The following is a 22,840-nucleotide window of genomic DNA, read 5'->3' on the forward strand; positions in this document are numbered from 1 at the left end:
GTTGCTCAAAATCCCATCCAACCTGATCTTGAAGACTTTCAATGATGAGCCATCCACAGCTTCTCTGGGTAACGTGTTCCAGTGTCTCACCAGCCTTGCTTGAAAAGTTTCTTCCATATACGCAATCTAAAGCTACCTCCTTTCAGTTTAAATCCAATGCCCTTTGTCCTTTCACTACAGGCGTCAATAAAATGTTTCTCCATCTGTCTGATAAGCCCCCTTTATACGCTGAAAGGCCACAATAAGGTGTTCCCCCTAAGCCTCCTCTTCTCCAAGCTGAATAACCCCAACTCTCAGTCTTTCTTCATAGAAAAGGTGCTCCAGCCCTCTGATCATTTTCATGGCCCTCCTCTGGACCCACTCTACGAGTCCATGTCTGTCTTGTACTGGGAGCCCCAGAAGTGGATGCAGTATTCCAAGTGAGGTCTCACAAGAGCAGAGTAGAAGGGCAGAATCACCTCCCTCAACCTGCTGGCCATGCTTCTTTTAGCGCAGGCCAAGATATGCTTGCCATTTTGGTCTTCAAGCTCACTTTGCCAGCTCATGTTCAATTTTTCATCCACAGGTATCCCCGAGTTCTTCTCTGCAGGGCTGCTCTAAATCCATTCATACCTTAGTCTGCCTCAACTCAGGTGCTTGACCTGGCACTTGGCCTTGTTGAACTTCATGAGATTTGCACTCCACATGAGGGCCCACTCCTCAAGCCTGTCAGGGTCCCTCTGGATGGCATATCCTCTCTCAAGTGTATTTAGCGGTTTATCCCAGCACTAAATCACAGTAAGATTAGTAATTTTAAGTTTTTTTTATATTTATTTTATTACACCATAGAGGTCTCTATCAGTACTGAAACTCCTCCATAACGGATGCTTCATGCTACAGGTTCCTAAGCTGCATATATTTTTATATATGCTTTACTTTTCCTGCTCTGACAGAATTATACAGAGAGGTTAGGTTCCAGTTTAACTGTTTCTAGAGCTGGAATCACAGAGGATGACAGAACATAGTACTCTGAAGATGGTATCACCTGAAGTGACGGGAAAGCAAAAATGAAACTCTACATTCTCACCTGAACAAATTTTAACAATTCAATTCTAATTGAGATTTTTTTAAAATAAATCTTTCTAATCTCTTGGCTACCTTTTTACTCTTTAGGGCTACACCTAGGAACCACCATGTTGCTATAGTTGTCTATGGAGTACTTGGATTTTTGGGAAAAAAACAACAACATTTCTTTTTGTTATAATGCAAAATAATATTCATTTATAATGCATATAGTTGTAATTTATATTTAATATTTTAAAATAATTTCTTATGATCTTTTTTAGATTTTTTTAGATTTTTTTCTTAAAACTTGTAAATTCCATGCATCTACACTCATTTTCCTAGACCATTAACTTTTTGTTATTAAGTCTTAAATAGTATACATACCCATGTATCACGGTCTATGAATAACAACACTAAGTTCAATTAAATATATTTTACCTGCTACCTTGTAATTGTATCCGTGTCCAATACAAAGGCTTCATAGGACGACTAGGTTCAATGGCAGGTTTTCGAGGACCTTGGTTTGAAGATAAAGTGCTATTAAAAAAGAACCCAGGCCCAGGAGGTGGAGGGGGTGGAGGTAACCCAGGTCCAGGCAGTGGAGGAGCAACAGGAGGTCCCAACCCTGGAAGCGGCGGTGGTGGTGGTAGCGCTTGAAAATTCCTACAGCCTTCAGAAAGTGGAGGTGGCAATGGTGGACCAGATCCAAACTGAGGTGTCAGTGAGGTCAGACCCATTGGCAAAGGTGGTGGTGGAGGAACTACACCCGGTAGTGAAGATTCAGGAAGGGGAGGAGGAGGAGGTGGTGGTGGCGGAGGCAGCATTTGTTTTGGTTGACAACATAAGACACTTTCTGAAGACTGCACATTGTAATTGTCCTTATTTTCACTTTGGGCAGAAATACTATGTGACAAAGAAGAAATATTAAGCTTTTTGGGTATTATTTGGTTATTTTTGACAGCTCTGTTTTCTTCTTCACTAGGCTTTATGAAAGTTTCTCTGTCAGTCTGTATACATACATTTCGGTATGTCTTTGGTGGGTTATCTTCAGTAGAAACACCAATATCCTTTGCTTTTTCATTTCTCCTGTTTAATTTATTATCAAGTTCATTCTTCAGATGTGCAATGGTTTCCTCAAGCTGAGCAGTTGATACAGCATGTTCTCCACGAATATGGAATACCCTGAGTTCAAACTGAGACTGCAGAACAACAACAAAAAATCCCTTAGTGCAAATATTTTCTGAAGAGTTTATTTTCACGTTTTAACTTTAAACAAGGACAGAAATACTTCACTTTCCCAGTTCTAAATGGCTTTATTGTAAGCTATTATGTAACTGGACAATTACTAATCTTTAAAGTCATGTAAGCAGCATGTGTTTCAAGAAAACATATTTCATGAGTAAATATACAGAACATCAATTTAGCACATTCTAATTTGTACCTTGTCTTTAAGCAGACTTACTGTTTTTTAAATGCTGAACACAATAATTAATAGTTCATTATGGAAAAAAGGTACCTCTTTGGAATGGCGTTGTACTTAATGACATGATTTTACTGACTATTCCATTTCATAAATATGCCATGTATATAGCTAATACGTTAGGAACTAAAATATAGATTAAACACAACAGTAGCTGAGATTCCTCCCAGCTAAAACATTAAATAGACAAATTAAAAGACTTTATCAATCTATTAAAAGTGTTGTCATCAATTAAATTCACAGAGGTACACATAAATTCTTCTTCAAATTTATCTTTACTATTAGATAAAAATGACATTTCTACCAGATCTATTTTAAACTACGATTCAGGAAAATAAATCTTAGAACAAAGATAATCAAAAGGCTTTAACTGAGGTGGAAGGAAATAACAATCTCTCAAGAATATATGTAATTATGGAAAAAACCCCAACATTTTTCTTACCATATATCAGAGACATACAAAACATTTGACACTGAAATATCTCCTTTAAATAATCCAGTCCAATACTGCTATTCCAGATGATTCAAGTCCCTACAAGCTATTTTCTGTCACGCCATGATCCTATCAGGCAGCTGACCAGTGTTACCTTGTTTCTTTGCAAGGCAATGCTTCCTGAAAGAGCATTTTCCATGATTCTTTCAGGATCTCTGTACGAAGGAAAGCCAACATTTCAACAGAAGCAGCTAATGAGCTGTGATTTTCCCAAATTCCTGCAAGCACAGCAATTTACACTTAAAATATTCCCACACAGTGCTGGTACACAGTGTTGGTCAGAAGTGGCAACATAGCACACCCTACCTATCATTACAACTTGAGTATTAGGTCAGAGTTAATAGCTTACGGCATTAATTAATATGCATCCAAGTCATGCATGTGTAGCTTAGTATGGTAAATACAGTAGTGTAATATACTGTAATTTTATATTGTGCAAAGAAGCTTGAATAGATATGAAAACAATACATGTTATTCCTTACAGCAGTATGATCAGCTTGCGTTCTAATCAATTTGTTAAGATAAAGTCCAAAGTAAACAATCTGAAAATATTGCACACAAAATGCTCCTTTTCTTAACTTGCAAGTGAAGGTGGGAAATCAAGTTTAAAGCCTTGCAAAGATAAATAAACTGAGATTTGAACAGGAAACCACCCAATTTCTATTGGTTTTATAGAAGAACTAGGACTAATACATACAACAAATAGAAGATTTTTACTTAGAGTTTATTTTCCTACCGTTACTCTATCAAAGTTTGTTGTTGCTCAGCCTAATTATTAGTTCAGTTCAACTATCACAAGATTTTCTGCCATCTGAATTGCTCCAGAGCAACCACCTTTCTTTTTAAACTCTGCATACTGATCCATAAATGAAGTAATGAAGTAAGTTTGCCTTAGGGAATTTAGCTATTTTGTTTATCATAGTATTTTGCCCCTACTGGACATCAAAAACTCCCTGATAGAACAATTTACTTTGAATGCTAAAGATTTTCCCAGCAGTAAATCTGAAGTCACCTTAAAAACACACTGTAAAACAAGCACAGTATTTAACAGAACTACTTATTACATTTAACTGGGCATGAAAGCAACGGTGTTAGCACCATGTACCTTTTCAACTACAGATCTTCAGTCCTTAATTTACAATATAAAAATTGGTGGTTTAAACTCAAGATTATATTTGAGGTGATTGTTTTGTTCTTTGTTTTCTTTTTTACTTTTTCACATTTTCAAAATTATTTTCTGTTAATAAAACTAATAAAATTTTGAATATAAACAAGAATTAAAGCTAAAATTACTAAGCACATAAAAGGAAAGCAGGCTTAGCAAAAATGACACATTGGGAATAACCTGTGTTGAACATGTCATCAATGGCAAAGACGATGTTTAATTGGATAAGATGCAAGCTTATCCCACTGACTGCAATACAAAAGAGCAGTAAGTAATAAAACAAGTTTTTTAATCACTTTACATCTCAAGTTAAAACACTGTTTTCAACTAAATGGGAACCAAATCTTTTTTTAGTACAGTATGTATCTCTCTAAGCTTACAGTTTTATTTTCAGGCATCTGTCAACACTGATCCAAAATATTTATGATGGCTAGCTAAATTCAGATCTACAGGGATTTGAACAGATACTGTTCAAATTATTCAGCTGGATAGCTAGAGTTCAAATTATTCAGTATGTCAGTATGTTGTTACTGAACCATGTCAGCAATTATTACTATCAATATTGGCAATATACTGAGTCTGTTTTCATAGCACATCATGCACCAGGCTCCTAGAGTCTCTGGGAACTGCTGTTAAGATGAACAATGACCAAAGGCCATCATCGGAATATAATAGTTTGGTCAGAGCTATTTTATGCAAAATGAGACAAAAAATTTCAGCATGATACAAGATGTCCGAGGCAGGGAATGTGTGGGAAGAATGCTGGAGGGACAGAAGATACGGGAAGAAGGCTGGAAACTAAAGCTTAGAAAGCCACCTTATGCAGCGTGAATTAACATGATTTATTCCTGAAGAAGGTTAGATGACTTAGAAACCTATTAGAGTAAAATGTCTGTATAAATTACTGTGTAAAAGGAAAGCAATACATTATGAATAACAATTTGGGAGATGTTCATCAGCATGTTTTAGCTATAACAATATGTAATAAATATATTATATGATTATATAACTATATTTATATATCTATATAAGCTTTTTTTCCACTTGAAAAATGCATTTGCAACTCTGCTGACTTGTTTAGAAGCCTGGTTGCCTGTTTCTCAACAACATTCATATAAGAAATCGGGATTGCATATGTAGATTTAACACCCAACAAACTAGCAGAGGGAACACATTTTTCTGCTCCCTTTACCTTTTTGCGTTCTTGCAGCATTAATCGACTCTTTCAGGAATTAAGCCCTCAGGCCTTGGCATGTAGGGGATTTCTGGCTTCTCACTACAGCAATGGCTCTTGCCAGTCAGTGAGTGACATTATCCAGTTTTTGTTACCTATTCTTCCCCCCTGCCCCTCCCCCCCTCAAAAAAAACCCCCAAACCCACCAAAAAAAACAACAAACACATGGATACTTGTGGCTGCCTAGGTTTCCATGAAAGCAGGGGTATATTTTCCCCAGATTACTTTTACAAATGCCAGATTAGAGACAAGTACACTTCAACAAAACCTTACTGCTATTTCCTCTTCATATTGCCAGCTCAAAAGAAAATGTAAGCATATAAACAAATGTACTCTAAAAGCCTTAATATCTAAAATATCTAAAAGCCTGAAATCAGATTTCAATCATAAATTAGGAAGCATATCCTCAGTATCTTAAGCCTAATCCACACAGCAATATGCTACTGAAAAACTGCCTTAGCTTGGTACAGTCTTTCTTGCATTCAATGTCAATATTAAATATTCAAACAATGCTGTGCTAGTATGCTGGAGAGCCTGTTAAGAATTCAGAAATTCAGAATCCTTAATAGCTTTATCAGATATGGAAGCGGTCTGAAAATACATGCTACAATTCAAAAAAGAGAACCACTGAACGGACCCATCAGTAGTACAGCAACTCTAGGGGAAAAGGACCTGTGAAGGACATAGATCACAAACTGATCGCAAGTCAACAACTCTGTATTACAGTATATAAATAGAAACGTCACATGCAAAAAAGATCCAGCTACAAAAAGCCATCTGTACATTCAGTTTAAGAAAAATGCCACCCCTGTGTTCATGATCACTGCTATTGAAATCTGGGGCAGCTCATTTGATATTAATTTTCTAGGTTCAATCTGCATTGCCTTGTATCTCCACCTCACCTTTACTGGATAATGCCCCCCCCTTGATTCCTTAGTTGTTTCCGTTTCTGAAGAATACTTCTACTGTACCCTTAAATTTGCTTTGGAAGATGTAATTCAGCTTGAGTGTTGTCAACTGTCTTTTTAAGCCTATGCTTTTCTGACTTCTAAAACTAGCCTTCCTGGCTGATGTACATGTTCTTCCATTCTCCTATAGGCTCTCTGCTTCCACATAATATCCATTTTGAGGAGGCTGAAGAGATGGTTTGGTCTATCCCTCTCCTTGAGAAGTCTTTTTTTGCTTCCAAAAGTATTTTTTTTTCAGAGTTTCTGCACCTCTGATTCTGACTAAATAAGGTCCATGCCTATTTGCAATTCAAGCTCACCAGTACAGCTGTAAACAGAAAATAGTTTCTTTCATTTCTCAGTGTTTGTCTGATACCTGCCACTGGAATGGGCTGAGTCCTTGAACAGGACATATTCCTTGAGCAAAATCACCTCACAGGAGCAAATGATCCCAGCTGATTCTCAGTTCCTTTAAACACAAATATTTATATGTAAGCTTAGAAGACCTGTACTACCTGCTTTGTAAAAACACTGAAACACTACTCTTACTGGGTGAAATAAAAAACACTTATTAAAAAAAAAAAAGAAAGAAAGAAAGAAAGAAAAATCACCCCTGTTACTAAAATGCATGATATTGCCACGATACAAAGATGACTATGCAAATATCCCAAATACTGATGCACAGTAACCCGGAAAACAAGAAGCTTTTGGTATGGCTTTCCAATGTCTTCCTCTTTTTCCCTCTTACACCCAGCCCTCTGCCATATGACTACACTGCCTTTTTGTGCCTGCTAGGTGACTTGACACAACACAGAGAAAAAAGGCAAGGTATATTTTCTGAAATAATGCAGACAGCTCAGCCTTGGTCCCGTGGCACTCAGGAACATAGGAAGCATATGGTCAAATGAAGAAAAAGCCCCAAAATTGAATCAGGGTACCACACTTCCATTAACCGTCACAGTCTCAGATGGTAAAACATGTAATTAATCAGAAAAGAAAAAGACTAATTCCTCTCGTTCAGAATGTAACCTAAAGGTTGTCTAAATGTCTTTGAAAAAACAACGTGGATGGACACAGACACATCTCAATACCAACGCGGCAGCTTTCCCCTCTGCTCTGACAGGATTACAGTCTCATTTAATACAGTCAATTACAGTCTGTATAGTCAATGAAATGCAATGAACAAGTATAGTTGTTGTGTTAGTGAATTATATAATTTGATTTTATAGGGACAAAGACTTTCTAACCATCACTTCGAATTTCTCTGATATGAAATTTCTAGAACAATTTGTATGTATGAATATGAGGAAATCATAAATCTCTACAGCAATCTACCTGTAAAAATTAGTTGTTAGCTTATTAGTCAAGACTTATTTGCACTATAAATGTTTTAAAAACTTCTGAGAACTGTGAGACATAAAAAAAGTTCTCTAAAACACTCTAAAGCAAGAAATATGCAGAACTTTTGCTTTGAAACTAGCAAGTTAATGCTTCACTGTTAATGCAAAAATATTTTTTCACTAGCGTTTACAGTGCAATTCTACTCTGAAAAGCAACTGTGTAAAAATGGCACGTCTTTAATGAACAAAGCTCTTCTATGTATGTCAGAGACAGACCTCTTCTTTTAACTGAGAAACACACACTTTTAATAGTTTTTAGTCTAATTAGCCTAGAAAAACAACATAGTAGAAAGTGAGCTCCATTTTATTCCTTTCTCTAACTTCATATACTGATTGTTACATCTAATTAGTTACTTATGCCAAGCCATGAAAATTAAAAAAAAAAAAAAGTGAACAAAGGCGACACAAAGTATCTAAGGAGTTTAAAAGAAAAGGAGAAAGGAAAAAAAAATTTAAACAAATTATAGATGTTACAGCTTTTTTTTTTTTTTTCTCCCCTGTAACAGTATTTTGGCCATCAAAGTCCTGTGCATAGAAAAGAGAGGAAACCTAAATTTTTCACAGCTTCTGACTTCTTGGTTTTGTTCATTCTAAGTAATTTCATCTTCAGTTTTTGGAAGAGCTCACTTTTTATTCTTGTATTGTGTTGACAAGAAAAAAAAAGAAGTCCTTTTTTGTTAAACCTCCGTCTTTGAAAAAACATACATTTGTTTTAAATTTTAACAACAAATGAGATTTGAGAAAGGATTTCTCAATGAAAAAAGTATTAAGCCTGTGCCAGTTTGAATAAAAATGAGAACTCCTCTCTAACATATATAGTAAGTTGCATAGGGTACACCACCATTTTCAAGAGCACAAAGTAAGAATTATTCTTACACCTCATAGTAAAAAAGTAAGCTAAATGATTGACCATTATAAAACATTCCCAGAACTCTAAACATTTGCATAGGCTATGTATACAGGGCCCAATTATCTTTCTAATCTATAGAGTAAATGTAGCAGAAATATTTAGGAGGAAATCTGACAATAGGGGGTATACAGGTCATTGTTTTTCTATCTATTTTTGGATATTTAGTTATTTAACAATTAGTAGCACAGCACATCATTAAAACATATCCAGTAACGCTGCAACATACAGTTGTTTTTTTTTTCTAAATATCACATGCATGGTTAGTTGCATATAGGACCACAGACGGCTTAAAATTCACATAACATTTTAAGCACTAATTCACTTCAAGTTTGATAATTTAAATATTTACTGTGAAAATATATATCATGTATGATGTGTTAGGAGATACAACTTCTGATTTAACAACACCTACAATTACTCGTAAGGATTGATTTGTGATTCTTTGAACAATTATCATTTCTACAAGGACATATATAAAGAGGTCCTCAATCTCAGGTTACTACACTTAAGTAAAAGCTACAAATAGGAACCAAGCACGTAGCTAGTTGATTACACATTTAAAAAAAATAAGATATTATTCTTCCAATAGCTAAGTTGCACTGTAATTAAATTGAATTTTGAGATATGAAATATCATGAAACATCCAAAAACCAAAGCAGATCTTTAATAGCTTTACTATTTCAAATAGAGTAGTAAAACCCTTTACTTATGAAAATGAAACCTAGATGATCAAGTTGTATATCCTATATGAAGGCTTTTAATATTTAAGTATTTTAGTATATCAGTTGCACATTTAGAATGGCTCAGAATGCATCTTCCATAACTTCTTCCTTACTTACTTAGTATTTTATCGCCATATGTAACAGATGGATTACTATATTTAAACAATGCATACTCACACAACAAATGAGGTTGTTAAAAGCTCTGTTTCATTATAAAAAGCGTACTTCTGTGAGCTTAAGGGAGTTGTTACAGAAAGTATAACAGAATACAGAAAGCTTGACACAGTTAACATGTCTAGCCTTTATAAGACTTGTATTTATACTGTCTGAAGGTCTGACTAATGTAAAAAAGAACGGTCAGTACAACTTCACAAGTTGTGTGTATTACCTAACAGAAAGTAAAAAGCAATGACATTAACCTGGAATTTTGAATTCACTCATTAATTTATCCTTCCTATGCCACCAATCTAGATGAGTACAAATAAAATAGATGGTAAAGAATTTTTACTACTACTTCCTTCTCCTTTTCCTTGTCCTGTCTGGATGAAACACAATCTAACCAAGATCAGCTTCAAAAAAACAAGGAGGTAAACAAACAGCTGAACAAATACATGAGAAAGTAATACAGGCAATGCAAGTAGGTATTTAAAGGCAACCTAAGGAAAAATATTTTGAGAAATTCATTATGTTTTGAACTCCATCTGTTGTTATTTCTGGTAGTTTATTATTCTTTGTTAGAAATACTTCAAAACAAACAATCTGCACTTCTCAGAATACTGAAAATCAATGAGAAACTGAAGGTATTAACATAATATCTACTCTCTCTACTGCAGAAACACTCAAATCAAGCATGCCATTTTTATAGTATTTAAATTAACATATTCTTCCATTTTCTTGTATGCTTGTGTTTCTAATAGCCTTCCAATTCATTGTCCCAGTTTCAGTCAGAACTATTCTTGATGTAGCCAGTAACATGTTCTTCATGACACTTCAGAATTAGTTTGCATTTATAGCACATTTTGAATCTTTATTTTCTATAGATTTAGTTATGCATACAAAATTAAGGAACATTTATTAACATCTATACTTACTCTTCGCTCTCCTCCCTCTATATAGTATGCCAGCTGTATTACTCCTTTGCTTTCCTCCCTGAACTAATTTCCTAGCAATTCCCACTGCTGGTTTTCTCTGTTTTTCCTATTTCACCTTCTATGCATATTCAACTGTATACTACATCGGAAATGTGTCACTGAAATTACTGTAATCATTATAGGCTTATTGTCACCCTTCACTTTTATTATAGCACTGTAAAAAGATTCTTATAAGTTAAATTTCATTCTTCAGCAATTTGATTCTTTATAGATGCTTTCTGTCTTCTCTTCCTCCCCTTTACCATTTTCCAGGACCCAGAATCACTGACAGCCAGGCTACCACCCTTCCAATTGCAAAGCCTGTGTGCCTGTTTCCAACAACAAATGTCCAGCAAAAGACGCGCATGCTTTTGGCCAGTGCGTTTGTGCACACTGAGTCTAGTGGCTCTACAAAGACAATAAATAAGAAATAGCTGGTTTTTTTAAAAAAATATATACATACTATAAGTTTTAAAAATAGACATACTGTAAGTAAAAAAAAAAAAAAAAAATCAAAAAAAAAAATCCTGAACTGGAACTTACTAAGTCTGCTGACAATGGAATATAGTGGGAGTGGGAAGCTTTCACTGACCCTGTAAGTTTAAGGTAACAAACACACCTCCATTTTTGTCACTGTAGAAAGGGTATGAACAGCCATGCAAAACAGATCTACACACAAGGACCCTGTAGCTGTTTGCTGACCAGGACCACATATTTCAAGGGACTATTTCATACAAGGTACAAACCACCCCTGGCATTATGGACTGCGTGCAGTCCTGGTTTCTTCTACACTTCATTGTTTCCTCTTCCAGCTGTTTGTGGACCTTTCATTCTGTCTTAATATTTTGTTCTCTTTTCCATGCTCTTCACAGAGTGATTTCCAGGTTGCCTTAAAGTCTGCTTTCCTCATCCCAATTGCCTTGTGTCTGCTCTGTAAATGTTTCTGTAAAATTACATTCATCTAGGTTTTGTTTTCTGCACATATACATATGCTCCCCTCAGCCCTTTCCCTGTTAATAACTACCATCCAACCATTTTACAGTACACAAATTAACTTGCTTGGAGAACTTTGTTATACAAGACATAGCTCACAACAGCTCATCTCCAGTCCTTGCTTTTCTATGTGAAACTTTACTCAGATGAACCTTCTTCTTAAGGGTAAATCCCTTGCCCTTCTCCATAACTTCTAATCAAACACCCAGATAGAACCCCTTGATGTGTGTCCTTGAAATTTTTTGGTAATCATCAAAATCCTGCAAACGTTATGAATTCACTATATAGAAAAACATCTCTGATAATGTTCATTGTACTCCACAGCATACTCCACATTTATGGATCCTATTATGTCAACTTTAGCACCTGGGAAGCTATGTACTCTACTGTGGCATTTCTGTGCCCACAGAGAAATCCCACTGGAATCTAAATCCTTCTTGAATCTGATATATATGAGGAGCAGAAAACTATTCATGCCTTGGATTCATGAACTTCCTGCCACAGGCACATTTGTTAAACAATGTCATCCCTTGAGATAAATGATAGCACCTCTAAAAAACTAGACTAAATATCACTTAATAATGCCAACTGTTAATAACGTGCTTAAAGGGGTAAATTTCAGGTTATTAACAGAGAAATATTAACAGTAGATAATGTAGCATTTTATGAAATTTTATATGTTTTATAACATAAAATTAATGTTACTAGATGTAATACTAAAGTTTCTGTTCATTTGAATGTTTGTTTTTAAAAAGAATAAAACCATAAAAGTATCCAAATGACCAAACCCAATATAAGTCTGCATGTATCTCAGGTAGCAGTGAGAAGGAATACCACACCCACTAGAATTCTGCAAATTAATTGTGTACAGCAGCTACAAGAGGCCATGTAACATCCAATACATGTAAAGCCATGCAGAAAGGGAGTCATTCTTGCAGAAAGTGACCATATGTTGATTTTTCCTAAATATGTTGGCTTATGCTAGGAAAGATAAATCTTACATATTTTCTAAAAAAGGGGTAGCCAGCTAAATTGAGACCGACCTTTAAATTTCAAGGAAAACTGGTATTTTCTTGGATGATTTCATTGGTAATACCTCTACATACTGTTAAACTCTTAAAGATTTAAATTCTACAGAATGGAATGAGGCAATTCAGCATGCAACACATTAATAAATGTAAATGATACATTGCACGCAACTTCTCTGAGACCAAGGTAATTAAAGAATGAAACCACACTTACACGTTAAAATTTCATTTCAAAGTTTCATTGAACTAAGACCATGAACAATTAACATGCAGATACCAACAGCCCTTCCTATCACAAAAAACATGGTTACTTCCCTATTTGTTACTCACTTGCAGCTACTACCTTAGTTTTAGGACAGCCTAGGTTACTACATCTGTATTGATACAAAAAATACGAATAACTATGCTTTGCGGTAGTGTTCAAAAGATTATATCCAAGGAGAAAAAAATATTATTGCTATTCAAATATTTTAAAATGCAATAGATAAAAATATAGACCTGTATTCAAAAATCTATTTTAGTTAATCACTTGTTTTGATGACAATTTACTTTAAAGAAGTTTTTCTCATTTGCCAGGGAAATTACATGAATCATTACTTTTACTGATACATATAATGATTTGGCATGTAAAATGTGAAAATAGTGCAAAAAATGGTTGAAAACCAGTTGGAAGGTGAAGTTTCAGTGACAAAAACTACAGAGGCAGTATGGATCCAATAAGAAAACTGATTGTAGTAGAGAGCAAGTTGTCTCTGATCTTGGGAGAATGTTTTTGGACACCTAACAGCTTTTTTATTACTGTGGCTGATTAAAATGAAAAGCCTTACTACTAAAATGTTCTTTTTGATGAGTTTTTTTGCCATGAACTATAGACCTTGCAGTCCAGTGGGATACAAATCCTTTGATCCTGTGCAGTCACATAAATTCAAAGTCGTAAAACAACATTGAATTTGATTTTATTAGTGTGGCTGATGTTGCCAGAATTGTAATGCAACCTTGTTTTTCTTCTCTTTTCTTCCTTTTCTTTTGGGGAGGGGGTGGAGAGGAAAGGAGCGTTTACTGTCAACATTGCTTCACAGTATAAAGAACTAATTTCTTTGGCAACCAGACTCCAAGATTAAGCCATTATAACAGAGCTTTGTAACTACATAGGAAAGTAATGATATATATCACATTCCAATCACAACCAACGATCTGGTTGAAGAAAAAGTCAAAGCAAAAAGCAGTGTAAGTATAGCACATAGAAAACAGTAACCAAGGATAAAATTAGAGATCTATAGAAGGATAATGGGCAGTAACGAATACTACTTTTCAGAAGGAAATATTCAACCAAATAGTGCTATGAGTTTGCTATGACAAAAAAATAAAGTAACTACACTTTCAGAAATTGAAGATGTTCATTGTGTATTAACATATTTTTTTGTCTAGAAATTCTAAGAATATCTACACTGAGGAGGTGACTAGCCTCTCCACCAATATATAGAGAGTTCACATGTGCAATGAAAACAACTAGAAGATTTTGAGGTGTAGCAAGCCATTGAGTTCCTAGCTATGGAGGGAAATTAATTTTCTAGGGCCTTTTTGACACCAGATATCAAAGTAACACCAGAGGTTCAATTTTTCTTTCAGGAACTTAGTCACCTAAAAGTGTAATTTTCTGATGCTTACAATTAACACATTTCTCACATGTTAGAGGGACCTCAATAAGTCAAAACAAACGGATTGCTTGGTGAAACAGCCTACCTCTTTCTCTACAGCAAAGGAAATGAATGCAGAGGTTCATTTCACATTCAGCTTCACATTCAGAAAACAACAGTTTTCATTAAATTACACACTTTCTATAAGAAAAAAATATATCTCCTTTCCTCACAACTTCATTATAGAAAAGATCTTTTCATGTTGACAGTACAATACTCGCCTCAATTACAATGATTAACGAGGAAATTCAAGCTGCAGATATCCTTGTCAAGACAAAAGTATATGAGATCCTACACACTCAAGGTTAATCTCTCATGACTTCTATCTTAGTTTAACTATGAAGCTTCCAATTCTGCAGATACTATCATAAACTTTAGCGGTAAAACCAGAAGACAGTCTTTAAATATTCACCAATTATGTAACATTTACAAGAAAACCCAACAGTGTGTTTGAAATTGGTCTTTTTTAACATTGGAGAGATGTTTACGCTACACTTAGCAGATAAAGGTGCCAGTACTCTTAGCTAAGATACAGCTTATGTACTTCTGAGATTCTACCTGGATAAGCAGAAGTATAACATCAGTTACAACAGTTACTCTGTAAATGTGTAAAAGGCATATCTACTTTGAAGTAATGTATCCTACATGCTAATTATGCATCATCACATTATTCTAGATGTTCCCATTACGGACAAGCGTGGTTGCCAGAGCAACCCTCATTTTCTCCCTCTCCTTCCATGTTTCCATGTAGCACAGCTATGCAGAAACAACTTCTCTGACAGAGCCAGTATCTCATTCAGTGAACACGATGGGAGTTATTCCAGACAATAATTGAAAACTGTATTATCAAAAAGCTGCAAGCTTTTAAGACTTCTGCATTATGTGTGCTGAAGTTGAAAAGTATATAATGAACAAAGAATGGAACCTCACGAAGAGGCACAGCAATATTACAGTACAGGCATGATAATGTTGACCTGGAAAAGCAGATTCTATACTCGCTCAAACTGAAAGTCCCTGCAAGATGAGCCACAAGTCACTTGGGTCAGTGTTTCTCAAGTGGTACCCAATGATACAACTTATTTTCTAAGCAACTATCTTGAGATTCTGGGATCCAATGTATAGTTGCAAGGTAAGTTAAAATTGAACTGTAATGTGTCTCTGTGCATAAAATACAAATAATAATACATGTCTATCTGAATACATATTGTGAAATGCAACTTATAAGCATGAAACATCCTGAAAATCAAAACTTGTAACACCAGAAAGTCCATAATGAAACTATATTTAGATCACATTTTGATTAACAAACAAGGGAGGGTATTACGCACAGACCAACAAAAATAAAAGCAAACACTGAATAGACTGCATTCATTCTAGGATACATATTCTGGGAGAAACTGTCCACTTACAAGCAAAGGCTTTATCGTAATGCCCAGATCCAATTCTCTTATCTATCACCTACGATTTTCTGTCTTAACTTCCAGGCAGCTTCTTTACCCTTCCAGCTTGTCAGTCTCATCCTAGCATCTCTAGTCACCATTTTCTGCCTAAAGCTCCACCTCTCATATCTCTGTATATGCTTCCAGATCTTTCACGTTGCCTCATCATCAAAACAGGTGTCAGGAGACAGACTCCTAGCTTTCAGTTTCAAAGCATCCTTGGAAGGGTGATCCCCACCTAACCAACAGTAACTTGAGGCACCCATCAATCAGTGTAACTTAGTTTTGCCACAGTGTTATAACGACTTTGGTGGCTTCGTTATCTTTGGCAGCTTTGTGGAAAAGGCGTATTAAAAATTTGGTGAGCACCAGAAGATGCAATAAGCACAATGGAGATTGGATTTGCAAAGTCAGAAGCTGCTAAAATCTGACGTCCTTACTAAATATGAGAAAGATTTTTTTTTCCAAAAGTTTTAACATGTTTTCACTTTAGCAGCAAAATGCCCATCCTTGCCAAATTTGACCCTGTTCTAAAACCCAGGAATATTAGAGCCAGAATTTTTAAACAACATAAAATTGCATATTCCATTCAGAGAAATGGCTTACAATTATTAAATTCAAACAAAATCTGGTGTAGTAAATTTCAAAAAGCAGGTGATTTCGACAATGAGGCATGGGGTACATGTTTTCAAAATCAAAATGGTAAGATAACATTGTTACTACTTAATTTTTAGTGGGTTTTACACTCCTATGATCACATTTCACTTCATTTCTCTTGTTGACAATTGTTTCCTATGTTACAGGGGTCTTCCAAATCTGTCAAAATAAAACGTCATCACGTTCACAGTATGTGTTCTACTTTATTCTCCTGAGTCTGTGGTAACTTCTTAAATAAACAGGAGAATTCTTGGATCAACATGTGGAATTAACAGCATTCTGCAGCTGACATGAAGTTTAAACAATCCAAGTTCCTACAGTGAAATTGTATCGATGAAAATAATAGAGTGGCAATATAAGACATAGCAAGTTGCAGTGAAAAAACCAACACAATAAGAGAAGTCTTCCTGGATATTCAAGCTATCTAATAAGAAAACGATCGCAACATAAACATATGATTAAAGGAACATAAAGATGCAAAACACCCATTGCATCAAAAATATGGAAAATATGAAGTCAATGGAGGAGAAGAAGGGGGGGGGGGAGATTTTGTTCAATGTAAGTATCAGAGCATAGCAGAGATACTTAAAATTTCATCAAGATTTTTATTATAGAGTTGCATTATACAGTGCAAGTTTTTAAAACTTCATTAAGCACCGAACTGGGGAATATCTACATATACCATGGAGAACTGTTCCAAGCTTCCGTTCTTGAATGAAGATGCAATTGTCAACAAGTAGTTCCAAAGAGATTCAAGTACTTCTTGCTAGCTTTTTTTATGTGCTTCTATGCACCCTGTAGGAAGTTATTGTTTTATTTCTCATGTCCTTTGCTATCATTCCCCAGTCTGCTCTGCCACCTTCTCTAGCACTGGCCGTGCAAATTTTTCATTACAGGGTGATTTTCTCCTGCTGGGATTTTTCTATTTCAGGACATACATACTTAGAAGATAATCTTGCTCCTGTTGTCTGGGAATCTTAGGAGACTGAAATTGATAGTTTAATACTATTTTCATAGGATTTCAGTCTCTTTCTCATAGTATCTATGCTTTTCATAATCTTTATATTTTCACTGTCTTGCACTGCAGAGACGTTCCATGCTGAACAGGGAGAACTCCTTCATAGGACAGAGTATCCTAGAAGAAGATTTATAAAGACACACAGTACACACACAGTGGTGAAACCATAAATTCAGCAGCTCAGCACAAAAGAGTGAAACATTTCAAGTTAGGCAAGAGTTGTATCAATAATTAACCACAAGCTGGGAGACCTTCATCAGTAACACCACATGGAAATGCTGAAAAACCTGAACAGCTCATTAGGAAAGATTGACTAATAAACCCTTGCTGACCTTGGCTGCTCCTTTGAGCTGCAATTCCACTTCCCCAGACAAAAGCATACATGACATAGATTTTCTTCTATTTGTGTAAGCTGGGACGTGAAAATCCAGTGAAGAACACCAAAGCAGCTAGCCACCTTACAGATGCATTTCATCTTGTAAAGGTTAAAAACAATCTCAGCATCCTGAAGACAAATTTTATTACCAGAAGTCTGCATATTATCCAGTTCTTAAATGTTGTTTTGTTAAGTACTATGGCATATCAAAGCTTTCAACACTATTTGTCATTAGCTCCCGTATTTTAATAGTAGTTTTCAAAACGTTGAGACTTCTGACAAATTGTGAAATCCCTATCCTATGCAAAAATTCACATATACACACACAAAACTGAAGGAAAACAAAAATTAAAATTTCTTTTTTCCAGAATGGAATGATAAAGATCCCTACCTAAAAGCAGACAGGTCAATTGAATCTGTTAAACAAAACTCCACTTTGTTGTAGCAGACTATCTATAAAAGAGGAGATTTAGACAAATTGAAATATTTAAAAATGTTTTGATTTGGTGTTAAAGCATATAATTTCTAATGTTCTTTCTGAAGCTGAAATGAAATTTCACTTTTACACATAAATAAAAGGCATTTTGAATTGTTAAAACAGAAATGAAATCTCCCACTTCTATAAAAGAGTTTTTTTGATAAGTATTCTGGCATACAGCAGCTTTCAACACTATCCACCATTGCCTCTCACAGTTAAATTAAAAATTTCAAAATGTAGCACAGAGAAGCCATACCTTTTGCTATCCACATTATAATTAAAGAGCAATGGATGCATTCATAAATGGAAGCACACTGACCATGATGGAAAATGAATGGAAGGAAAGTGAAAAGGCAAAGGTCCAGGGAAGGACTTGTGAAGCACGAGAGATGTAAACACAGATTTGTAAAAGAATGAAAAGGTCATCACATAGGTAAAGTTTTATTAATTCACTCAGTAACTCAGAAAATTTTGATATGCCTTTCTGGTCTTAGTACAAAATAAAAATGAATCATTTTGAAATTATCAGACAATTCCGACTTTCCCTTTCATGTTCTTTTTTCTCCCACATCTTTCAACCTTTTTCTGTGGCACTTTGGGGCACTGGTCTTTAATCTCAGCTTATGATATAAAATTGTTTCGAAAGTTAAGCAAGTTCTTCTGTCAAAAGGAAATTACTTTCTACCCACTTCTACATTTCAGGTCTTGAAACCTTCATGAAAATGCAAAAGTGCAAACATTACTAAGGAGACCACAAAGGTCACTATGAACACCCCATGATACATTCTTCTCTAAATGAGGCCAGCCTGTTCTTTAATAATATCATACAAACTGCATTACCACTTATTATTTCTTAAGTTTCAATAATATGTTCATAACTGTGTTAGATGCAACTGCAGGTATTTCCTTCTATAATTTGCAATTAAATACTTTGAGAGATGTAGAAATATTATTTTATCATATAATAATTATTGTGTCATTTACAACCGATCCATAGTTTATATTTTATTGTTACCAAAATCTGTTATTATTTCTTACAGAGTATATTATATAATGTGCATCATATAATATATATTAATATGATTAGAAAAACCTGTGATTAATGGTTAAAGACATTATTATTCTCAATTTGGGAAAAGATGTAGTGAGTTGGTGGAAGCCTAATAACCCATATTAGAGAGAAAGATCCATGCATAGGGTAGAGTCATTGAACAGCTTAGGACTTTGATTCCATCTTCCAAAAGCAATATTAAACTTCCACGTAACTGAAGATGTAGGAATATTTGGTACCCTTGTGTTAAAGGAAAGAAGGAGAAATTAAGGTAAAAGCTTAACTTTTTTACTCATTTTGTCAAACGAACTTACAGAAAAAAGAAGAAAAAAAAAAAGTATATTGCACCCCTGTGCAGCTGTGTGTTGGATTAGCCATTAAGCACTGCAATCAGAATATTCCCTTCAAGTTAATTCCTTCCTTTTGGAAGTCACTAGTCTATTTACAATATTTTGATTCAATGTTAAGTCGTTGTCATCTACTTAGTTGGTTATTAGATACTGTAGACTTGGTTACATAGGGAAAATACTACTACTACTACGGTGATGACAGCAATTACTTATCTATTGAGCAACTTCAATTCTACTCCCACGATGTGCAAGCTAATTTCTGACCTAAAACTAAGACTATGCCAAATCCACAAATAGTAGGCAGGATGTCACCACCACACACATTCTCACAGTTCAGAGGGAACCATGAAATTTGCACCCACACCGAGCTGTGACAGGCCTTGGGAACTTATTCTGAAAGACTTCGCTGACATCTAGTGGTAGGAGCAGGGAAAGCAAAAAATTCAACGGAGAATAGAAACAAGTTTAATGTCTTAAAAATATGTAATTCAATTGTTGGTAAATAACAGGTGCAAAATTCAAGAAATGCTTTGAACGCAGCAACTAGTAAATGTACCCTAAAGGTGAATGGGTAAAAAAAAAGTATTTCTCTACTATATTATCCTTTCTAAAGATTATATTCATGTGGATGATTCAGTTGAATTATGTACGTTAATGAGCACATTAAGAGATGTTATGAGTTATTCTAATGGTTATGCAATATAATATGGTATAGATTTATCAATAGTTGGTGTAATAGATGTTGTAATCTTAATTAATATGCATGCTACATGACTGGAATTAATTTCAAGTGACATCAAAAAACAGAACAAAGCTTCAAGTTACTGTGATTGCATAAAGCTGGCAATATCAAAACACAAAATACCAGCATTTACCCTCCCTACGCAGTGACTGCTTTACATCCTTCAAGACTGCTACATCTGCTGCAACTTCAACTGTTCGCTGCTGAATCAGCACCAACCCTTTTAAACTGGTGTTAAGGGTAAAGCTCTGGTGGTACTCAGGGTATTCCATATGAAGTTTATAGGAAATGAACACAGTAATAACAAATCTTGAAGAATAAAAATCCATTAGGAATTTCATTCACATAGTCAAGGAAAAAAATAACTTCCAAAAGTAAAAGTACACAAGTATAGGACACTTTCTGTTGCTAAAGAGTAAAAAATCTCTCACTTATAAGCCATGATATACCAGTTTCAAAGGACAGACTGTGGATAACTTACTTTATTTCACCTTCAGAGAACAGTTTAATAATTTTTTGAGAACTTTCCCCTACACATACCTTTAAGGGCTCCCTAAGATTTTTCTAGGCATCTTAGGAATAACAAGAAGGATCTCCTAATCTTTTACAGAGAAGATATGATGATCAACCTTCTCCATAAATATAAGATATGGGATTTGGATCAGTTTGAAAAAGAGCTGGTTCAGAGAAATTTCTGTCTGTAGGTGCCTTCAGTGCATAGTACAAAATCACATTTAACCCAAGCATTTCCAATAGTCAAGATACCTACCACCATATTTTTCTGTTATATCCTTAAAGAATAAAATGCAAAAAAAAAAAAGATGCAAAATTGTATCATGACACAATTTTACTCCTCTGTATTTTCCAATATGGAATTTTATAACAAAGTTCCATACATACAGCAGTATGTAGTAATTAATTTTTTTTACATCTTAAAATATATCTTTCCCTTTCTTCAAATACTGAAAAGCCACAAGAAAGATAGAGAGTATACGAAGTGTGGCCTTCTCTAATGCATTCCATTTAGATGCTCTTTATATTCCATATAGATGATCTTTAAGGTCCCTTCTCTGAAACCATTCTATGATTTTATGATTCTATGATATAGAAATTTTCACATGGCATTCTACACATTCCAGAGAAATAAAAAGCTCCAAAACAACTGTACAAACAAAAAGCATTCATCTATGATGGGTCACATTCTAGTACAAGGAACTAATCGCCAAGGACACACAGAAAAAGAATGGGAACACTACTCAGATGGTGTAGCATTCAGAAGTCACGGAAGTATGTGATACTATAATTTATTCATCAGTACTGTATACCATAACCTGTGTGCAGACTCTGTTTCAGGAAACCCTTAAAACACTAATTGCTGGGAATGGTACACTAAGGCAACATTTCTCAGTAATTTAGTCACTATGCATCTTTTATGAACCTGATACTCCATACCAGGCTGGGCTGAGGTCCAAAAATCAAGGAGCACACTGTTAAGGAAGGGGCACAGAGGCAGTGGTAGTAGAAGCAACAAGAAAGAGATAATGAAGACACTCAGACTTGCAAAAAAAAAAAAAAACCAACAAAACCCAGATCAAAACAAAAAGCACCACACAGGAAGAAGGCATCGCTCTTACACTCTATTTACGTGTTTTCTAAGCACCCACTGCTGGTCACTGCTGCAGACAGGATACTTGTTTCAACTGGCCTTTGGTATAGTAAGTTTTTATGTCCTTCAGTATCACAAAATGAAAAATCACATTATATCTCAGGAATCATCAGTCTTACAAACGGAACTGCAAGGTCTCCAGTGACTTAACTCCAAAATGGAAAGCCAAAAATCTTGTGTGAATTATGCCTTGCATACAATAAACACAGGTGTTATTTTTCTGAATCACCATGATGCAGACATTACACTTCACTGCCATTACCTGAAAGGCCTACAAAATATTCATATCACCTTTTGTGGTTTGCCTTTGGAACTACAGGGTGTAAGATAAAACAGTAACAAACATGAAAATAATCACCAAATGCATGCAATATAAGAAAACATGATCTTTAGGACATTGCTGCTAAGAGTGCAAAAGTCTACTAATCACGGACAACAAATATTTGCATTTTAGCTCATTCTCATTATATTTACATACATATATAAAATGGTGAGATTTTATGATGCTGAAAGTTACATCACAATGTCACTTTTCTGGAAATAAACAAATTCACAATTTCCTTACAACTAAACAAGATAACATACAAACACAACTAATCATTAAGAAGTGATGATATTTGAGGAAAACCCAAATAATCCATACAAAAGCACTAAGCTGATTTAAAACAGAATGTTTCTATTATTCAAAGTTATGAGCAGCAAATAAATTAATCTCAGATGTACTCTTATGGGAAAAAAATGTGCAAGACGAACATTCTTTTAATGAAAAATTAGATCGGAGAGATGCGTGATTTTTCATGGATGCTTGCCAGTACCTGTG

At 35.0% G+C, this 22,840-nt stretch overlaps 1 protein-coding gene across 1 annotated transcript in view; it reads right to left on the reverse strand.

Moving 5' to 3' along the window:
- Window positions 1-22,840, reverse strand: part of FMN1 (formin 1) — a 148,155-nt gene that overhangs the window by 97,798 nt on the left and 27,517 nt on the right. Inside the window, exon 4 of the mRNA XM_055813279.1 lies at window positions 1,483-2,243. Within this exon, the coding sequence (XP_055669254.1) occupies window positions 1,483-2,243 (761 nt within the window). The remainder of the gene's footprint in view (window positions 1-1,482; window positions 2,244-22,840) is intronic.

Source organism: Falco peregrinus, chromosome 1 (assembly GCF_023634155.1).
Source record: "Falco peregrinus isolate bFalPer1 chromosome 1, bFalPer1.pri, whole genome shotgun sequence".
NCBI classification, from domain to species: domain Eukaryota; kingdom Metazoa; phylum Chordata; class Aves; order Falconiformes; family Falconidae; genus Falco; species Falco peregrinus.